General features: G+C 39.4%; 1 protein-coding gene across 1 annotated transcript in view; it reads left to right on the top strand.

Moving 5' to 3' along the window:
* ALK (ALK receptor tyrosine kinase) overlaps positions 1-22,687 on the top strand; it is a gene marked incomplete at both ends in the record, with an annotated part of 320,185 nt that overhangs the window by 131,012 nt on the left and 166,486 nt on the right. The window contains one exon of the mRNA XM_082481002.1: positions 15,476-15,677. Within this exon, the coding sequence (XP_082337128.1) occupies positions 15,476-15,677 (202 nt within the window). The remainder of the gene's footprint in view (positions 1-15,475; positions 15,678-22,687) is intronic.

The raw sequence follows: 22,687 nt of genomic DNA, 5'->3' as shown, positions 1-22,687 counted from the left end.
AATAGTTACTTAGGAAGATAAACACCATAACTCTGAACATCGTCCTCTTCCTCCTTCTTTCCCCAGCTTTTTTTGCTGGGCGTGATGTCGTATGATATGGAATAGCCCTTTGGTCAGTTGGGGCGAGCTGTGCCGGCTGTGTCACCTCCCACCTCATGCATCTCCACCTACTTACTGGTGGGGTGGTGTGAGAAGCAGAAAAGGCCTTGGCACTGTGCAAGCACTGCTTAGCAATAACTAAAACATCTCTGTGTTATCAAGACTGTTTTCGTTATAAGTCTGAAACATAGCTCCATACCAGCTACTATGAAGAAAATTAACTCTCTCCCAGTCAAAACCAGTACATGTGCATTCTCTGTGTGTGATCATCATCTTTTTTCTCTCCTTGCAGTAAGTGCTGTGTGCATGTGAGGCGTGGTGTAGTTAGTAGACTTGGCACTTTGGTACATGCTTAAAAAGGGAGAGGGAAAGCATGGAATAGTTCCTTTGCTTATAGAAGATAAAGATTGATTTTATTCTGGACAGAAGTAGGGTAATTTGCCAGCTGTAGAAGAGTAAATGTTGGGCTAAATGTGTCTTTGTTTTCTCACTATATAATGGTTTTACTTTCAGGTGGACCCTGATCCTAAGAAACTATAGTAGGACATTAGCACTTTTTCCCGCAAAACTGAAGATTCTTTTATAATTGAGATCCTCTTAAGTCTCACCTGATATGCTGTTTGCTAAGGCAGGGAAGGGGGGGATCTTGCCAATCTGTCTGAAATAATAACTGCAAAGTTGAAGAAAGTGTCGGCACCTGTGACAGGGTGCATCAGTGACAAAATGAGAAGGCAGATATGATTTGATTTTTTGTAAGCAGCTGGCTGGGGAGGAAAGGTACTGCATTAAAAGTATCTGAATTATAAAGGCTAAAATTTGCCCTCTGTGAAGGTTTTAGGATGATCTACATGAACTAAATAGCAGCTGCAACTCAGTTTCCGACTGAGTAAGTATCCACATGACAGAAACCCTCCATCATAAATTGATAGCCCTACTGGAAGTCTAGAGGCCAAAGAACAAATAGTCACTGTTATTTCTATAAAGCCAAGATTATTCTGTATGCTATAATGTAGGTGGTGCTAGCTTTACCCAGTACTTAAGTTCCCCAGAATATATGAAATATTTTGATTCCTTTGAGTGCGGTTATATTTCAGAATGGTTTATGTTCCAAGTGTTTATGAACGATGATCCTTGATCAGCCCTCATCTCCCCCACATGAGGTATTACAACCTGCAAATAGCAGGCTGATGTCAAGCCCTTGAACTGCCTTTAGTATTTCCAGAAATATCATCAAATTGAGTTTGCTGTATATTGCCCTCTTAATTTGAAGACTGCAGACTGAACTGTATAGGACCATGAAGATTGGCTTTTATGGCTTTGTATATCATTCCTCACCACTCTATTTGGTGTGTTTTGGGTCTTGTATGCTTTGTTTACTACAAAGTTGATGCTTTTACTGTAATACAAGGTGTCATCTGATTTCCATCTAGCTGTAACAGGTTAGCATTTTCTCAAGAGAGCATTTTTTCTTAGCTTTGTGGGCCGTGTGGTTATATAAAATGGCTACCAAGTTCTAGTTGTGCGCTGTTTCCAAATAAAGGAAGATATTCCTCCACCCAAAGGCACTCTGCAGTTTGTATTTGAAACCTTCATAAGTGGTAAAGCTTATACAGTATTTTAAAGAAGAAAAGTACATGTACAACATAATTTATAATTTGTTTCAGGGTCACCCTGAAAGAACTTGCAGATTTTCATTAGTTTCTTTGCAAAATTAGTCAAATGTACCATGTTGATATTTTTGCAAATAACGCCTCTCACATTCACTAAACAAGTGCAGTACATGAAACAGTACTGAAAACTTAATTTACCATTGTGCTTCAAACTTGACTTGAGAAACCATCCTTAGAGTATCTACAGTGTGTGGAGGCCTTTGTCTTTGGAACAGAGTGCTAGAAAGGGATCCCAGGTACGGGCCACTGCAAAAAAAGATATTGGAATCAGCTCATTTTATTTAAACTTTCCACTTCCTAGGTATGAGGTCCATTGCTTGTGCTGGCCTTAGTACTATTTTCTATGCAAATTTTAAAAAAATGAATGAAGGGTCACAGCCATGTTTCATAGTGTTCAGTTTGGCTGTGGTCTATAGGATAGCAAGAGATGGTCACTGTGAGCCAGGGCTGCCATTTTTGGCTGGCACATAGGGGTACTTAGCTTCTGGCAGAAGCTTTGGGTTTCAGGCAACTCAAACCACAAAAGTCCCAAGATTCCCCATCTCATCTGTCTGAGCTTGAACGCTGAATTATACCCCAGAAGAGAGGGTACTGGTGTCATGTGTGTCACCAATGTTCTTGTCTCCATCTGACTGTGTTCAGAGTTCCCATTCAGTTGATTTCTCTACAAGAATGCCAAGAGCTGAAAGTGACTACTGCACCTTTTCTTTTCATGCAACTCATGTGGATGGTAGTTGGTTCAGTGTTGAAGGCTGCCAAAAGAAGGCAGCTTTTTTCTCTTTCAGCAGTTCTGTTTGTTTCCTTTTACACATTTGTCCTAAAGGAAATAAACCCTATCAACTTTATCTAGAACAAGAGCTACAGCCATACTGAGGCTTTAACTAAGTTAAGTACATTGACAGATCATCTTCAAACATGGAAATGGTTTGAAAGCCTCCTCAGTCTGAAAGTCTCTGCAGTGTTCTCTTCAGGATCAGTTTCACATTTATAATGAACAGAAAAACCGTGTTATTCTCTTTTTTTAAAAAAAAACAGTTTAATAAAAAAACATTAAAGCCTTGCCAGTTAGGATGAAAAATACTGCCTTCAGGAACGCTAAAAGTGCATGCTGTCAAATATGACATATATGCACAAATACCTATGGCTTGTTAGTGCCTCCATAGTGATGTGCCGTCAGCAGTGTATTTCTACTGCATGTGACCTTGCAATATTTACCTTTATCTAAAAGGAAAAGAGGGAGGGAGAGTTATTCAGTGAAGCTTGGGTATCTCCAGTAACCTTTATGGAATCTATGCAACCGCTTCGTAACAGCCCATAGCACATTTGGTCTGTGTAGGACTCGGGTTATTGAAAAGCAATAGCGGTAAATCCTATGCGGCTGGATGTCACAAGAAATAGGAGAACTCTCTGTTTGCTCTTCATTGTTGTATTACAGCTTACATGTCTGCTGCCTCCACTAGCTTATTCCTAGGGGAGTTTATTTTCCATCCTTAAAAGAAGGCTGTCAGACTGATTTAAGGCCAGAAGTGATGCTTTAAAAAAACCATGGGTTTACTGAACCTTGGATCATTTGACAGGTGGTCATAAGGTTTTGTTTGAAGTCAAAGAAAGCAAAATCTTGTCTGGGTTTAAATAACTTATCCCTTGCCACAAGTTTTGGCAGCCTTGTGCTAATGCCTCCAATTAGGAAAGGAAGGCAGCATAGTCATGCAAAGAAAACTGACCTGGAGGTGAAATGCAAAATGTAGACAAATTCCGTGAATGGTGTAAAAGTGAATTAACGGGCAAGATCTTTCCTCTCATAATAATATAGTGATTTACGGTACAGGCTTTTAGAAGCAGCCATATGAAAACTAAGTCCTAAGCATCTTTCCTTGTTGCTCTGTAGAACACGAGTGACCTCCGTGAATATAAAGACAACATGGATGGTTTCCCAGAAGTACCTTAATTTTACTCTGCTTACTTTTGACTTTCATCTATACCATACTGCATAAAACACTGCACCAGTTTACCATAATGCGTCAGTTTGTGAAATGAGGTGTTTCTACTAGTGCTTCACTAGGAGGTAAGTCATCTGTTGTCAGAGTGAAAAGCTGAGGGCAAGGGTAGTTGTATTAAGGTAAGCTATCCCCACTCATGGGCCAGATCTCTTTGGGCTCCGAAGTCACTTCTGTACCTCTTGCACATGCTATCTGATGTACCTGTTCATTACAAAAGTAACATTCACTGGGTTTTTTCTTCATAGGGATAAACACTAGGACTTTCAGGGCTTAGTGCAGATAGAATCTGACAGCACTGAGGTCAAAATCCACTGTGTGTCTGCAGTACAAGAACCACACAAATTTCATTTGCGCCACCTCACCAAAATGTCTCACTTCGGTACTGATAGTGGTAATGGCTTTGTGATGAGGACTCACTGAAACCGTCAGCTGGAGTCACTGTGCCAGGCAGAGCCAGCTTCTAAACTCTTGAGTGCTCTCCTGGGCTGTGTAAAATCCATGTTATGAGCACAGTCCATTTCCAATTCACCTTGCCATCCAGTCCTTGTTCTGATATCTCCAGGCTAAGACTAGAGTAGGGAGATGGTCTTTTAATAAGACAGTAGATCTCTCAGTCTACATCCAGCAGAAAACAAATAGAATGGCATTCCTCTTTTAAGCTATATCGTAGGGAAGTTAAAAGAGGATGGAATAATTGTCACCAAGATAAATACACAAGTCATAATCTTCTTAGCATAACTATGCCTGTTTCTAGAAAATTAGAATGTCAGTGAGCTAAAGATCATTCTGTTGGCATCCTGAACAAATTACAAGGCTGACTATTTGATTTTTTTTCCTCTTAGCTGGTTTCAGTAAGACTGAAAAAGGAATGTAGTTGGTCCGAAGAGCCTTGTACCACTTTGCAGATACACCTCCATCCACCTCTCCCCCAACAATAATGTATGTGACTTCCTTAGTCTGATTTTGAGACAGAAATGTTTGGTAGGGCTGTGATGACGTTTCAGAGATGTAAAAGTATTCTTTTCTGATTGTTCCATGAAGACAACTTCTATGATGTATAACAATTAGTGCTGTTTAATTGAATGTCATGTAAAATTTATCCATTATAACTAGGCTTTTTGTTGTCCAAATTTGTTATTTTTTGACGTAAACATCTATCTCTTGAGAAGTAGCATTGATTTAAAAAAGCATACTGAAGGTAGGATTACAAGATGTGAGATGATTGGCATGCCCTGTTCAGTTGGCAGATCCCCTGTGGCTGTGTTTTTTATTTATAGAGCAAAAGAGCTGTACAATCTTTCATCCATAATGTTCATCGAGAGCTTGAACTTCTACAATTTGTACTCATGTGAAACCCACATTGAAGCCCCATGGGTATTTGCCTGCAAGAAGAGTGGAGGGCTTGGTTGTCTGTGTTAGAAAAAGCAGTGTCCTTATTATTCCGGTCAGTTCATTGTATTCAGAGCCCAAAAGTGTGATAGGTAGTTTACAGAATAAGTAAGGAAGAAATGGCTCTTCCTGAGGAGAAATGTGATTTCGAAGTGAATCGCAGTGTGTTCACAGTAAGAATAGCAAACTGAAGAGAAGAGATGAGGCACAGGAATTATGCTTTGGTATTGTAGCAAAAAATATTTTGAGATACAGGTGCTTTAGTGGTCACTGTTGACATGACTGAAGCTCCTCTTTGTTTCCTTGTGTGTCATCACTGTCTGTCCATTCATAGTGCCAGCTGTCTTTCCCCTCATTCTTTTGGACTCCTTGGTGCAACAACTTTCTAAGGTATTCTCTGTAAAGAGGTCTGGCCGTCACTGAGACTCCTAGGCCCTGTTAAAAAAAAAAAAAAATAAAATTAAATGATCCATTGGTCTTTCTTGGTACACATTAAAGCATTTTTAGAAGGAGATGACAACACAACCTCGTGTCAGATGATACTGGGAATGTGAAAGTACTTGTTACCTTTATTTTGCTGCATTTTCAGGCCAAGACTGTTCCCAGGCCTTGGCACGTAACAGCATAGTTTCAGGAATGGGGCAGCCAGCACTGGGAAAGCACCAAGTTAGGGACTACTCAGAGAAGCTGGATGCATTCACAGCCCTGTGACTGGGTAAACCCAAAGGTGCTGTAAAAGTAAGTTGAGGTTATTGCCTAAAATCTGTGACAAATCACAGAATCACAGAATTTTCAGAGTTGGAAGGGACCTCTAGAGATCATCTAGTCCAACTCCCCTTCATTGTAATTGGAGGAGGTCCTTGACAATCTGAAAAGACTAGCGGTATGTTCATTTCTGCGAAGGGCAAGATGGAGAACTTGGAGCACTACAAGTTGGTCTGCTTCATATCAGTCCTTAGAAGGAACATGGAGCACATCTCTTGGCCTTCATTCCCAGACAGGTAGAGGACAAGAAAATCATTGGGAATAGTCAGTATGGATTGGCCAAGGATAAATCATAGGTCACCAGCCTGATGGTCTTCTGTGTCAAATGGCTAGCTGTGTGAGCAATGGAGAATCATGGATGCACTTCACCTTGACTTTACTAAAGCTTTAGGCGCCATCATCCCCAGCATTCTCATAGAATCATAGAATTGTCTAGGTTGGAAGGGACCTTTAAAGTCATAGAGTCCAACCATCAACCTAACACTGCCAAACCCACCGCTAAACCATGTCCCTAAGCACCACGTCTACCCATCTTTCAAATACCTTCAGGTATGGTGATTCTACCACTTCCCTGGGCAGCCTGTTCCAATGCTTGACAACCCTTTTGGTGAAGAAATTTTTCTTAATTTCCAATGTAGACCTCTCCTGGTGTAACTTGAGCCCGTTTCCTCTTGTCCTATCACTTGTTACTAAATGTGTAGTTTAACTGTGTTGTTGGAGAACACTTTTTATAAGTTATCTGAAGGCCCAGGGAAAATTCATTATGTGTAAGCTTCTGGACTCCTGTTCTCTTTCATTGATTGCCACGCCATTTTTCAGTATGTCTGTTAATGTTCAGAGAAGCTCTAACCCAGTGTCAGCCCCAGGGGAAAGGGTCATTGTCCCCTCACTTGTCTGCTCCTTGACGGGTGGTGTGTGGGTGAAGTTTGCTTTTTTCCTATAGATGAATGTCAAGTGGGTTTTTTGAATCAGCAGAAGGAAAACCAGCAGCCAGTACAGTTTTCACAGGAGAGCAGAGTGGTCCTCAAAACATTTCTGCCATCTGCATTTCTTTCCATCCTATAATTGGTGTGCCAAGCAACTGTTCTCCCTTTTCATCCCTGCAATGATGACTTAGGAAAGCACAGAAAATATGAAGAAGCTCTGGAGCTAAAAGGTGAGTGGAAAGGGCTCTGCAAGACAAAACTGGTGTGTAGAACTGATAACTGAGTTACTGAAAGGCAGATTTGGGATGAAAGTGGTGTGGAGACTGGAGATGGAGGAAGGATGGCTGAACCTCAGGATGGGTAGGGTTTTGATGACAGAAGCTTTATGCTATCAGGCATTTGACAAGCTCTGGACAGGATCATCACCTTTCCCAATACTTTTGGGGAGAGTTGGCCAACTAATTGTCTCCTGGTACTGTGTGCATGGATGTACATGTATGTATGTAGAGGAGAGGCTGACAAGGACAGATTAAAATGTATGAGACATTAAAATACACCATCTCTGTGAAATTTATTTATGTTATCTGTGAACCGATTTCATGATTCTCTGATGGTCTGAGTTATGACTCTTGCACACTTAAAGCTGACATAATGGCAGTCTGTATATGATGAGTTTAATCCTGGCACAGAATGAAAAAGGAGGATGACTACACCAAATAGATTTAATTATGTGCCTTCTCCTGTGGCTTTTCTAGTTCTTCAGGGGAATAACTCACACTACTCGCTACTCGTTTAATGTGCTCGCTGATGTTGCTGAACTGTGAGTTGTTGCAATACCCATTCTGTTCCAGGCACATTTCTGTTCAGGTACTTGTGCGTCAGAGTATTGTCAGACTTCTTAATTTTTAAGCTTTTAGCCTCCTGAGTGTAATTGAATAAGCACACTTGAGAGCAAAGTGGTAACTAGAGGCACACCATTAGGCTTCTTTTCACACTTTCCCCTTAACTAATGCACACACTGTGAAGTACTGAACAGGCATTCTGCCTTTCTGTGTTTATTGACAGAACCAGCTTCCTCTTAGCTTTCCCTTTAGGTCGGTCTGTCTGTCTTGCTCATGATAACAAAAAATTCTCCTATTCTCTAGTCTCAGAACAGAGATCTCAAAAGTAACTTGCCATTTGCCTCTGTCAGCAGCAAAAGATGCGTATTGGTTAATCAGCTGTGCAAGGCTGAATTATTTAAACACTCTTTTGTCATTGTCTAGGAAAGATTTTAATTTCAGAATTGAATTTTAAGTTCTTAATTAACTGCCTACTTTTCAGTTCAGTGCTTTTCAGCTGGGAGCGAATGCTGCTGAGTCATTTAGGAATTGGGCTGTAACAGCATCTGGCTCTAGCTCCCATTACAGAAGGCAATACCTGGAGCTTTTAATTGTTTTCTTCTTCCTTCTGACTTTTTCTTTTTGAAAAACTGGATGTAAAATGCTTTGTGAGAAAAACATATTTTATTGTTGTCTATCAAAAGTAAGTAGCATGATGGGATTCAGTTTTCTATACGGATATGCTAAGGAATATTGGATAACTGATAAATAGTAATAAAGTTTTAGAATAGTGTTCCTTTGGACACTACACTTAAGTTTAGGGAAGCAACAGGGGAAACCTGTAAAAAAGTTGTGTGAAGGCCACTGCTAGGAGAGAGCTCCCTCTGTGTGTAAGGCTTCAGGGTTATGTCTAAGAATAGGTAAATTAATAAGGAAAATTTCTGGGACTGGAATGTGAGAAAAGGGAGAACTCCTGTCTTTCCAAACTTTAAGTTATGTTTCTATAGCGCTGCTGCAGTTCCCAAGGATCACAGTGAATACTGGTTGTTTGAGGAAGAAGGTGATATACGAGTGAAGTATTTGAATTTAAGAGAAATCATACAGGGCAAATCAAATGTGCCTGATGCCTTAGTGAGAGGACAAAATTTGACTTTATTTTGATTTGATGAGATTGTTTGCATTCCTCTTTATATTTAGGAAGTGAAAAATACTTGAACAGGAGGTAATTTTAAAAACCCTTGAATTGCAGATCTCTGCTCTGATACCAATCTTGGCCACATGCTGTTTGCAGTTGTTTAATGTCTGCCTTAACTTGTCCATTTGTGTAATGTATTACATGCCCACAAGAGTTAGTATGAATTCATTAACGTTTCTGAATTGCTCTTGCATGATCTAGAGAAACGTGCTCACGTACCTGCTGGGTATTAGAAGTGAAATCCTGGTCCTATTTAAGTTAATAGCAAGAACTCTGATGGACTTCAAAAGAGGCAAGATATCATCCAATTACCATAATTAGATTGTTAAGAATTGTTCAGCTCCAAATTTTGTAATAATTCAAAGGCTGTTACCTTCCTGAATTTTAAGTCAGATGCCAGTATAGCCTGTTGCAAATCTTCTGGTGCTTATGCGGTCACATTGCACTATTCACATTCTTCGTGTTCAGCACATTTCGGAGTCTTGATGAGACAATTAGAAAATCCGTATAAATAAGCCTAGAAAAAATATAACAGTATCTTTTCTTAATGTTGTCGCTCAGGTAGCGCTTGGTTCTTCCACGGCTTTTACCAACTACTGAGCTCCTGCTATGAGAGTTTTGCTTGAATAGTTAATTTGGAAGTTGGGTGTAAAATGAAGAATCCAAAGACCAGCTCTGTGGGATGTTTTGTGATACTAGTGGAAATGTTCTCTCCAGTCAGCATCTCCAAAGACCATAAAACTTGATTTAAATTTTTCTACTGTACAGTCCCCAACAGACGTTGACTGTTAATAGTTTTTACAGCTCTAATTTAATCTGGTAGAGTATTGAACTTGTACGTGAAAGGTAATAAAATCCTTTTAGTAGGAAGATGGAGTTTATGTTCAGAATAACAATCTATCAGTTTTGCAAAGGATTGTTAAATTGCTGCTTTATAACTGTGATCAGATTAATTCAGCTTAGCTCTGTTTTGAGCCTTGCTTTTCAAGAAAGTAAGTTAAAATAACAAAACTGTGGTCTTTAGTTGTTAGGGAAGAAATCTGCTTGAATTGGCATGGGGGCACTTTAATTTGTGTCAGGTATCTGGATGTCTGCTCTGTGTATTACTGGCCTGGGTATCTTGCTAAATATAATTTTCAAATAATGTGAACTTCCCTCTTCATGAATTCTAATGCATGCCACTTTTGTAACTGATTTTTATGTCCCGTTGCCCTCTTTGATGTCATGTCTTTAGGATCCTATTAGACTGTGTGGAAGCAGGTATACAATAATATTTCATGCTGGAAATATGAGACCTCAGGTGCAAGTTGAGGAGTTGCCTCCCTGTATTTGTCCCAGAAGAGCTGGTTGCCATTTTCTGCAGTGAACGCTTTCCTGGAGAACGTTATTTTCTACTGTAACTTCTCAGGCTGCTGTCTTTTTTTTGTGCTGCAGCCATCTTTCCTAGACTGCTACCTCAGAAGGGTCAAAGGATGCAATAGGGTACACTGACCTTGCTGAGTGAGCATCATGAGGTGGTTTAGCAGAAGAACCTGCCCTGGCTCTTTACTGCGTTTACCCTGAGGTTGACAAGGACGGAATTAGGGTATGAGCAGTTAGCAGCCTGCATTCCAAGCTATTGGGTGGTTACCAGATGACCAGCTTTTAAAGGGGCTAGCAGTAGGGTACTAAGTTTGCCCAGTTCCTAGGGCTAAGCGATGGGTCTGTATTTTGAACACCTCAGGGTTGCCACAGTGTTCTCACTGGCATGTGTTTTAGATGTTTTATGCGTTTGTATCAGACAAAGGTGTTGGGCCAAAGATTGCAGGAGTGGTCTTCATTGCTGGTTTTGTCTATACCCCTTTATTTGAAAGCTTCTTTGGACAGGTGCTTTATTCCTGTGTATCTCTACATACATAGTACATTAACATCAGTTTTCTTCTTTATAAATATTTGTTACCTCATTAGTTCTGAACAGCGCAACTTGAAGCTGTCTTCATCATCTCAAAAACATCTTGCTATACTAAGCTGATAAGCCATCCTTCCCTTTTTGTGACATGAATGTTAAAATGTTGTAAACAAGCTTCCAAAGGATCAACAGCAATTTTTTTTCATGCAGGATATATTAATTTGTCTTGTAATATTCCTTTTATGTCAACTGCAGCAATTCCCTGTGCTTAAGCATAAATATCTTTCCGTGTGTTTGTCTGAAGTGACAGCAAGTTGCCAGAGATATTATCAGACACAACACATGAGGATCAGGAAAACCACTGTGTTTGACTGCAGGTATTAAAAATGTAGGGGAAAAATATGTTTAGAAGCTGAGTACTATTGGTAGGTTTCTCCCAGAGTTTAAGGGGAATGTGGAGAATAAAGTATTTGCAGTTTAGATTAGCAGTTTCTGAAATGCCACAGAGTAATATCAGCTCGTAGGGTTTCTGTCATAAAATGCAAACACAAATGTATTTGGTGTAAAAGACTGAATGCTGTTCCCACTGCAACCACGTGGTTCTGCGTGATGATGATGGATGAGCTCAGGACCCAGGAAGTGCCAAGTGCCTGGGTCTGTGGCTGTATATCTAGTTACAATGTGATTATTTTAACTGCATCTCTTTAATATCAGCATTGCGCCATGCTGCCAGAGTCCAATTTAAAACCTGTAGTGGAAGACTCCTGAAATGACTTATTGGTGAACATCTTTCTGAAAAGTGAATAGATCCTTCAGAGTCCTGAGCAGTAGAACTGGTAGCACGTACCGTGAAGGGGCTTCTCATCTCATCTTATATCCCTTGATATCTAAATAGCAGTAGAAGTTTGTTTGAAGCTACAGTGCTTTTTCTAGTTATTCACCCAGGAAGATCCCAAGAGCCTTATTAGAGCTCCAAGCTAATAGGAGGAAGTAAGTGCAAGGAAATTATAGCTGGAATCTTCGAGTCTTATGGGTCTACACAGTGATCTCAGATAGAGCATGCCACATGGATTTCCTCCCACCGGAGGGAAATACAAGTGAACACATAGCTTCTAGTTTTGCCCAGAAGGTCCGTTGGTATGGACTTCTGTCCTTCAGCATGGATGGAGAATTGATCTCCATGTGATCTTTTAACTCCTAAGTAGCCATCTCTGATCTAATCCTGGAAATGGTGCTCGTGTAGATCCTGTGGGAAGCCGTAGCATGAAACAGTGGAAAGCAGTGACTGAGAGATTGTGCCTTTGAGGGAAGGGAGGAGTGTGAGGATTTGTGTTCAAAATGTATCATTTCTCACTTCAGGCATATTACTTATTCCTTTGTGGGGTTTTGCGCTATTGATTTCAGTAGCATAAGTCCTGTCAACTTCAATGAAAGAGGATTTGGACCTCTGTCAGTGGGTTTTTGGCTTTGTGTATGTGTGTATATGTATGCAGTTGACTGACAGATATGTTATGTATGCTTTGGAGGCAGCAAATTCATGAAATTGGGTTTGTCTGAATTGCTGTTTTGAGTCTGTTGCTTACGTGGAAAAGAGTATGTGCGATGTTAATGTACGCTATAGGTGTCAGGCCAGGTTACTATAGGAACTTCCTGGTCTGCTCTGTAATAAGCAGATCTAACTCAGTTTGTCAAGAAGGATCTCTGAATTCTGCTCTGTGCTTTCTGTGGTTTCATAGCAAGTACCCTCATTTAAACTATGGAAACTGTTCCAATAACACCAGTCAAATGCGGCTTTGATAGTTCTTTCCTTTGCACTTATGGATTAGATGAGCAGTAAGAGCAAAAAGAGAACACCGCAGCAGACAGGGACGTAACTCATGAGATGGCTGGGCTTTTAAAAGCAAGAACCAAGTTATGTTTATTCTCTCCTTTTAAAAAGTAACATAAAGCAAATATTTTAAAAAGATTAAAAAAAAAAATTAAAAAGGTAATCTGTCATAGTTCTAGTATTTGCCCAGGTAGGTGATCTCCCCAAAAATACCCACTAGGAGGGCATTTCTGACAAAACTGTGTACTGGCGGTGAGGCCACTACAGTGTAGTAGCTGTGTCCTTCGGAGTGACTTTCTGGGTACCACTTCACAGCAGCATAGCGTGGGGCTGTTCCTCCTAGCATCCTGGGGAGAGTGTGGCAGGGTATACCCCGCCATAGCAAAATTGTATTCCTTTTAGCAATATAATTTAGTGGGTAGAACGGGCCATGTGGTGAGTAATAAGCCACAATTGCGAAGTGTGAGCCCTGTAAATAGAGAGTAGAAATATAAAAGCCAAACCAAAGGAGGTTAGTGACTATCTCACAAATTTGTTGTAGCAGCTAGCTGTGTTTACTACACTTCACGGGTGTTTCAAACTTGGCTCCAAGCCAAGGCATGAGAGGGACTATCCTTGAAAGATCTCTTTATTTAGAACCACTGCAAGAAAAGAAGGAATGAGAGGCTACCTTTGTGTGTTATTTTAAAACTGAACTCCCTGTTGCACGGCAGTAAGATGAGCAAATAGCTCTTGCACCTGGCAAGTTACCATCAGCAATTATTACAATGCTTAGTGTCTTTCTGCCACCAGTAGAAGTCTCTTTGCTCCCTTTCGTGTCACAGATTTCAGTGTTCTTATGGGGATGGTACAATTAAAGCCACAAGATTTAGTGCTGTAATTCTCTTTTGTTTGCAACAAAAAGGAGAAACAGGGAAGGATGATACATGTGGCTGGGTTTTTGTTTTTTACTGACCAGCAATAATACCGTGTGTATATATAACTGACAATAACAGAGTTTGTTTAAACTCATCAAACCATTCCATTAGTAACTGGATTAAAGGCTGTTATTTTACATAAAGAAATCTTGTTATAAAAAAAAATAATGTTGCAACTACATTTCACTTCTCTCTGTTTACAAACCATGACATCTGAGCAGGCTGTACTTTATGTATTTCTGTGTGTTTCTTTCCCTACAAATGTTTTCTATTTTTAGATATGTCATTAACATGTTGCCAATGTCAAGAACACTGTTTTTGACAAGTACATCAAAAACGCTGTTTATGATAAATGTGTGTATGGGAGGGAAACATGGTGGTTGACAGGAATCCAGTTTTCGTTTTTAGCCCTTACATTGTTACCCTGTGTGTGACCTGAGATCAATTACCAAATCAGACTTTTTCAAAGGGGACAAGTGCAATTCACCTATTCTAAACCTACATTTGATAGTGAGATACTCAAATCTGAGCTCTTGACCCTCCGTTCAGTGGAAAGAGATGGTAATCACCAAAGCACAATTCACCAGATCCAATTTACCAAGAGGTGAACTGCCAAAGGAGCTTGGAATGGTACCTTGTGGTCCACAGCTTAGATACGGAGGTGACAGCAAGCAGGATCCATTCGTGGCCCCTCCACAGGATTTCTTAGACACCCTGGATCTCAGCTGAGCCATACTTAGTGAAGTGGAAGATCGTTCCTCTGAATATTCAACCTTGCTATTTTCAAAACCAAGCTGATGCTCCTGCTAAAATTCACGCACGCTTAAAAAGAGATTTAAGTTACAGCTGTGTTGAGCCTCAGGTTCTCTCTATGAAATTAAACTGTTCATCAGATCTGCATGTATTAAGGATTAGTGGACAGGCTTTATTAGTGGGCGCTCCAGGAAATGAAATCTTGTCGTCCTGATTATCTGACCAGCCTTGCTAGAACCTGTGGAATATCACAATTTTTCTTGCTTCAAGAATTGGTCCCTTTCATTTACCTAACTGCACCTTTAATTTACCAGCTACACACCTCAGTGGGCTTGCTGTGCCGACAAATTGGTAAACTGGTCAGCTGCCAAAAGGAAGTCATTTGACTTACCTGAAACGAGCAACAGTGTGATGAAAATGCATTACCTCTGTCCCACTGGATAAGCCTCAGATTGTATTGAAATAGAATTAGGCCAAGGAAGTCAATGTACTGGGTAATAATGAAATGTTTAATGTGTATTAGCTGCATATAAAATTAATACATTAGAATGAATTGCTGAAGAAATAAAATTATGTCAGGCCTTTATTCTGACTTTAATGACTTAAAAATGCTGCACTCTTCTGTTTAAAGAAGAGCAAAAGTAAAGCTATTGTATTTGTGTTCTTTATTTGGGTGAGAGAAATAAAGTATTATTTTAAAAATAGAAATATACTATATATATCAGAGCTGTCAAATTAGGATCCCACTGAACCAAGGCCATAATGTTTGGGTGTGGACCACACCTGAGAGGTTACAGAGATGGGGATGAAGTCCAGGAAAAATAGTTACATGAAAGCAAGAATCTAAACCTAAAACTCCTTAATCACCTGTCTGGGCTAAACTTTGGAAGTCTCTCGGTTGATTGAGTTTTATTGTTACTGTTGGTTGTCCTTCCTACTTTATGACTTTTCTTCTGGGAATTAAATCAAAATGTCATCTTTGTTTTGGACCATCCAAAGGTGAGTTGAAATGTTGCCTGCTTGGAAAGACTGTAGTGAGTTTAATACAAAATGGGCAAGCTTTCCAAACCAGTTGGCAAAGATAATCTTTGACTGGGAGGTATGGAGGGGCTGCAGAGTGAGCTGTGGTGTAAAAATTACAGGTATTCATCTGCACTCTGTGAGGCTTTGGGGTTGTTTTTTTTTTCTGTTCTTAAAGCTTTCTTGTTGCCTCATCTGTTCTAGGTTCATTTCTGTTTCTCAATGTATCGGAGAGGCCAAGCCCTGTCATCCTGAGCCCTTGGCTGAGAAGCAGCAGTGACCAATGCATAGTTCAAGTGGCTGTTTATAAGTTTTACCGGCAGAGTGGAGAATACATTGCTCATGTCCTTCCCATTGATGAAAGCAGCAGTGAAATGTTATCAGTGGAGAGTTCAGAGAAACATGGGTAAGTCTCGTCCTCTCATTTGACTTGCAGCTTGAGGTGAGAAGAATTGCATGATTGTGTAGCAATGCAGCCACAAAATACATGCTGCACGGCTACTGGGGGGAGCAGGACACCACACCGAGTAGGTGTTTGTCTTGCCTGGGTCTAAATTACTGTAGAAGCTGGAGACTGGTGCTTATTTTAATATACAAAACATCAGCAAACTACTGGATGCATGTAACTGTGAGTCTCTAAGTCGACATTATCTTTATTCTCAGAGCTTGCAAGTACAGACATAGTGTGGGTACTTATCCGAAGTTTAAAGCTTTTCTGCCTAATTCACTCTATCTGATTTCTTTTTACTACTTCTTTACCCAAGTATACTACTGGGCTTAGAATATCTACTGAGTCTTTGCAGTTTTGTGTGTACATTTTAAGTTTTGTCTTGCATTTATGCTCTTCTAAATGATGTCTGTTGTCAATAAGGCAGTTCAGAGCTACTGCTGGAGGAGGAAAGCTTTTGATCTTTCAAGGGTGCAACTGTTTGAAATGTTTTATCCTCTTTGTGTAATTAATCTTAATTGTTGATGATGTCTTAATTTGTCAGGCTTCCTGTGCATTCTTTTAAATTTTGGTTAGCAGAAAACAGCAGGAGCTGAAAACAGTAAGTATTTCAAAATACTGTAGTAGTGGAGTAACTTAGAATAGAATTTGGATATATGTGAGGCTAATGTTCTACCCGTTGTATATATTGGGGTTTTTAATTTTTATTTTTTACTTCTGCTGTGAAATGTGTGTTAAGAAGCATAGTTTTTACTAAGCATCTCAAATGTTCTTTGTTTTGATGTGATAGATTAGAGAGTTTCTAACGGCAAATCCTGCTGGCTTGTGCTTGTAACGAGATGTGATTATCTGATTACTGTCTACATCAAATTCTGTACTTTCCAGTAGCAAAAGGAGAATGCGCAATAAAAAAACCTTAACGGAGATAACCTAACTCATAGAAACAGTTTGAATAGTTACAATTCTCATATAACACATGGCCTATAAAAGCGAGGAGGAGAGCTTGCGTGTGGATCTAGATCATACTTAGTTCCAGCAACATCATCCAAATTGTAAATTACTGTTGATGTCTGGGGAAAGGTAATTAGGGTAGCCGTAGCAGCTGTCTTCTTCCTTAGCTCTTTGCAAATGCTGTGCTCCATGTCACAGCTAATAAACATGCTTTGTGCAAAGTGCCTCCTGCCTTGGCAATGCCGCTGTTCCTTGGCGCTTGCAGGGAATACTGCTGTGTGTAAAATGCTTTGCTGTGCTGCATGGAGGAGCTCTAGCTTGGATCTGTGGGCAGGCAGAACTCGCCAGGAGCACAGGCAAGTGCCAAATGTAAGGAGCCTTGAAGGGAAGGGAAAGTTCACTTTAACTATGATAGCAAATGCCTACCTTTGCCATCTGATGGAGACAATACAGTCTACTCAGCTGTGCATTGCAAATGGAGATTGTCACCACAGTAAAGAGGGTCTGTGCTTTTAAAAAAGGTGGTTTTGGTTGTAGCTTGGCTATCCCATACATTTGCAAGAAGTGTGGCTTGCTTCCCAATGCATTTCTGTGGCACGTATGGTAGTAAGGATGTGCCTGTGGGTTTCATGGGTCTGTATGGCTGACTCCTTGGTACGCTGTGTGCTATAAAACTTTGCAGTTGGAGCAACTGGCTAGTTCATTTTTCCCCCTCTGGTCTTGTCTCTTCACTGTGAGAGGTAGTAGCTCTTCCTCCAGCTCAGCAATGCAGAAAGGCTCTGATATTGTGCACGCATAAATGTCACACAGGGATAGTTAAGTATCTGCCCACAGACTGCAACCACAGATGATAGGGTAGCAGTTTGTTATCATTTACCCTGAACCTTCATTCCAGAATTTGAGTGCTTCTCTGCCCTTTGGCGCAATAATATTTGATTATCGCAGCTCTGATAACAAAACATGCAAATCTCACTTTTGTAAAAATCTTCTTTCCTTTAAATAGGAATCAAGAATAGCTGATTGGAAGTCAAGAATAATTCAATGAAGTTCTTAAATGAACTAGCAATCCTAGAGTGGAAATCTGTTCTGTTTAATATTTTACTTTGTCTTGGAAATTGTGAAGAATTGTATTGTTTTGTAATGAATTCTTTGACCATGCTATAACTAAATGATTTCTAAAATTTTGTAAGGATTTTAGCTCTGGGCACAAGGTAATTGAATTCCTCAGTGATGAGCTTGTGCTAGAAATCAAAACACTTTAAAGTTTCACAGGTGACACTTACTTAATTCTATGTGCTTTATATATTGCTTTGCAAACAAGATGTAAAGTGTGCGTAGTTCCCAGTGACCGGTATATGCAATAGTGAGTCCATGCCATTGCTTAAAATCAAGCTCATAGCAGGAAGAGTATATTTTATTGAAACAAATGTACCTGAAGGGTTTTAAAGCAATAGATTAATTCCAGGGTGTATTTTCTCATATCTTGAAATATGCACAGTGTCAGTATCTTTCTACCCCCCTTTTTTTTTTTTCCTTTTTAAATGGCATAACCTGAATTACATATATTAATATCTTACAAGGTCTTCACAGTTCGCCTACATTTACAAGAGAAAAAAGTAGGTGCTGTCAGGTATTACTATTTCATTCAGGGTGAAACCACGCAAGCAAAGGTTTCGGTTGGCAGCACTTGGAGCTGATTTTAAGTAGACCCTATGTAAAGCTATGAAATTTTATTAGTCAGGTAGAGACAGCATAGCACCTAATATTTATTTGTTACCAGGGTTCAGCCATGTTGCCTTTGTGTGCAAAATACCAAATGTTTTATCGATAGATACTCAGCACAGATAAAGACTCGAAGGCAGAACTAGTGAGTTCTGTTTGCTTCCCTGGTCTCTTTCTCTAGGGGAAAAAAAAAAAAAAAGGCCAAGCCTGTGGACTAGAGTTGTACCAATTCCATAATGAGGCATTAGTCATTACAGAAATTGTGTGGAAGATGCATATTTGTTTTATTTTCTTACTTGACATATTTCACTGCAGCTGATCTATTGCGCATAGGAAGAAAGCTAGCTAATTTAAGATGCATTACATAGCAATAGGATAGGGCATATGGAACAAACACGAAGAAGAATATGCCAGAAGTGATAGCTGCGAATTGTTCTTGAGTGATAAAACACCAGAGGCTAGCAAAGGGATACTTGTTTTGTATTATACAGAATTTTGCCAAATACAATAATAACTTTTCTACATAATATTTGCAACAATGCTTACTACTGAGAAGATAACTATGTCCTTGTTTATCAGTTCAACAGAACTGTATACCTTCTTTTTTTTTTTTTTGTTTTTTAAAGAGCAGAAAGGTCTTACTCTGTCTTTAGTATGTGGGTTTTGGAACACCTTTGGTTAGTCCTTCTCTAATTTAGTTCCTAAGCAATCAGTAGGACTCTCCTATGGGGAACAACGCATTACTGTATTCTGTTAGAATTAGATTTGTTGCATGATAGAGTTTCTAGATGATCTGACTTTGCAGATGTGGTTTTGGGTATGTTTAGTCTCTTCTGGCATCTCTTGCAATTCTGTTGTGTTTTAGAAGCACCTGCAAATGATCTAGGGAGAGAATCAGTGCAGTGCTATCAAACCATTGTAATGGCAAAAGAGCTGTTATAATTCCTGCCGTGGAGCACAGCACTTTCTCATTTATCCCAAATGCCACTAAATGTGGGTACTTCTTTTGCTGGTTTTCTGCTCCCCTGGTTCTGTATACAATCCTTTCTTGCTGCTTTTTAACAGACTTCCTGTTGTGTTACTGGAGGTGAGGAGGCAGCAAGTACACTTTTGTAGCATATTGGTTATTTAGCAAAGCAGAGTTACTTCCACAATTTGAATGTTGATTTCTGGGGGCTTGTCAGACTGTCACTGTAGCCACTGATTTCATTTCACCTTTTATTTGCTTTCCCATCTGTTAAATTTATGATGATAAAGCTAGTAAAATTGTAAATGTGCTGAGTAGAGTAGGGAAAACATGAACGAAAACTTGTCAACAAGGTCAGTTTGTAATACAGGATTGATGTTTATTTCTTTTCATCTGTGTATTTTGGAGAAGTTAAGAGTTGGGCAAGGACAAAAATATCATTGTTCATTTTAATTACCATTATTATTTTACATCTCTGCCTGCAAGTAAGTTGCAATATTATATACTATATATCAAACCAAACTTTTTAATAAGCCCATAGCAAATGACAGCATAATTTCAATTAGGTCTTTCATTGGAGACCTCCCTCATCACTAATTCCATAATATACTCTTGCCCCCCAAAATAATAATGTAACAAGTGGATCTTAGTATTGTTCACATGACTGAAGGTAATTGAGGCCTTCCTGAAGAGGGGAGGCAGGGAAGATCCTTAGATCAGCTACTTCAGCAGGAATATGAGGATGCCAGCCATGTTCAGATGTGTATTCAAAAGATAAGATTTGAACTGCTGGATTGAGTTCAATTCCGACATCTATCCCACATTTCCTGCATGAGCTGGGCACACCACCTATTCTGTCCTGTTGCTACTTTTTCTCTATAGAAAAAAGCAGGGTAGTTTCTCTTAGGTATTTTTTCTGTCTTTTTAGTTTGTAATTGCTTTATGTTAATAGGACTTTGTCTCTTCCTACAAATCCTTGCAACATTTTAGAGGCAAAGGGAGGCTGAGGCTGTGGCACTGACAGATCAGCATGATGTGTTTTGTCACTCCGCACTTTGGGGATGTGAACTGTAGAATCCCTTAAGCATACCTATACAAACCACATAAAATTACTTTGCAAGCCATGTGTGGATTTTGAGCCATGAGTAGGACCTCTAGACTAGTCTAGAGCCTTAACCAAGCTTGAGATTCATCTGAAGACTTCCGTGTAAATATGTTTAGTAAAAGGTGTCTCTCAAATAAAAACTGAGATCTGAAAATGCATACGTGAGCAAGGAAGCCATAAAATATTGCTACGTATAGCCACTACTTTAGGAGGTTCATATATATCTCTGCACAGATCACTTCCAACAGAGAAAGAGCACCTTTTTTTGAAGGTTACTACAAATCATGATAGGCTATTCCCTTTCTGGCATCGACAACTTCACTCAAGATTTATTGTATTGATAGATGTCAGGAAAAATAAATGAAGGAATCACTAGCATCTGTCACATTTGACCTTGGGGCTTGAAGTCTGAAGGTTAGTTCTTGTACTAGTGTTGTTCCTTTTCTTGTTCTTTTTTTTTTTTTTTTTTCTTGTTTCTAATAGCTTTACTAGTCTGTCTCACAGACCATGGGCTTAAAAGGAATTTACTTTCTTGGAAACCTTTAACCTTAAAAGTACCTTTCTCAGGTTAGTGGTGTTATGAATTTGCTCGGCTTTTTTATGGATTTTTTTTTCCTGCTTCTCCTTGAAAAACCCTTTACTAAGGGTTTACTTCAAGCCTTTGTTTTGCAAATGCCTGGACTACAATGTAAGAAGAACAAAGACCAAAGTGTGTGTATTTGTGGTACATCATATGGGCACTTAAACTCATTTTTAGGCATCAAAGTATGTCTCAAAAAATTTACAGTACATTTTACTCTCAGAGAATTCTGAATCAGGAGTTTAAATCATTCAGTCTAAACTATACATTTGAGAAATTCGGGTAATCCAGGAAAATAATCTGGGTTTATGGATGCATTAGAAACTAAGCTCTCCTGCATTGGTGGCCAGGCACCACTAATCCTCACTTTTAGAGAGGACACTTCAATTGTTCTAGACAGAAAATTAGCACTTCAACTTTTCCCGTGCTGTTATCCACTAGCCAACTTTTAGTCCCTTTCAGTCTGTCAAATTAAATGCAAAGAAAGAAAAAGAGAAATCAAAAAAAAGATGTTGATGTCTCTTTTCCCCATTCCCTTTTCAAAAGATACTGTTCCTGGTACCTGTGAAGAATCAGTTATTTTATTTTCATAGCAGATGCTTGTGTTTGGAAAGAAGTCTTTCATCGCCATCTAAGAAAACCTTGGTTCTTTCAGTATCTCAAGTCTAGATCTGAAGAAGACTGTAACTCTGTTAGTTGTGGCACCTTGAGGAGTTCATTGCTAGTTTGTTTTCAGTGGATGAGGAGATTTAAATCAAACCCCTTCAGAATGTGTAAAGTGAAATGGAGCCCTTCAAAGCTTTATGAAACAGTATGAACCTGATATACAAATGTCTGCAGGTGGGGAAAGATTGTTTTCCCATTCCACATGAGCACTAGATTATGTAGATCAAGTTGTCAGTTCAGCACTAGAGGTAGGTACGTGTCTATACATTTCTGCTTTAAACTTAATAGTGGTTTTATTGCTGGTGAAGTACTATATTATTTCTTGAGATAAACTTGGATCCTTTTTGTAGATTTTGTGCAGCGTTGGTTTGCTTTAGAGTGTGTCTTATTTTTGCATGTAACCTTAAGTACAACAAAGCACTAGCTTCAAACTGCTCCAGAAGGATTTACTGTATTGTCAATTGAGATTGGACTGTAGCAGTTTATTTCCTCTTACAGACATGTATATAGAAGTGAACTATTTATTTCAAAGAATGATATATTAATATTACCAGAAACTGAATTTTGAGTGCCACTTGCTATTGTGGTATATTGTATTGTGAAGCAACAATATTGTAGGACCTCTTTAACCAACCAAAGCCGACCAACCTAAGTTCAGTAATGAGTAACTGCAGTTAGTTTTATTTTTTTAGCAGTGCATTACAGTCACAATCAAACTGTAAATCAGTTTGGGGCAGTAGTGGGGAGGAAAAGTGTTTTTTCTTGTCTTCTAATACATGTTATCAATTATTAGGTGGCATTGCTGTCTTCTGGCCGTACCCAGAGAGTGGTGGTAAATGGAGTTAAATCCAGTTGTTGTCCAGTCACAAGTGGTGTCCCCCAGGGATCAGTGCTGGGGCCCATTCTCTTTAATATCTTTATCAATGATCTGGATGAGGGGATCGAATGCACCCTCAGTAAGTTCGCAGACGACACTA

Source organism: Vanellus vanellus, assembly GCF_965231255.1.
Source record: "Vanellus vanellus genome assembly, chromosome: 3".
NCBI lineage: Eukaryota > Metazoa > Chordata > Aves > Charadriiformes > Charadriidae > Vanellus > Vanellus vanellus.
The sequence above is the reverse complement of the archived record's forward strand: the minus strand, read 5'-3'. Positions and strand labels throughout refer to the sequence as shown.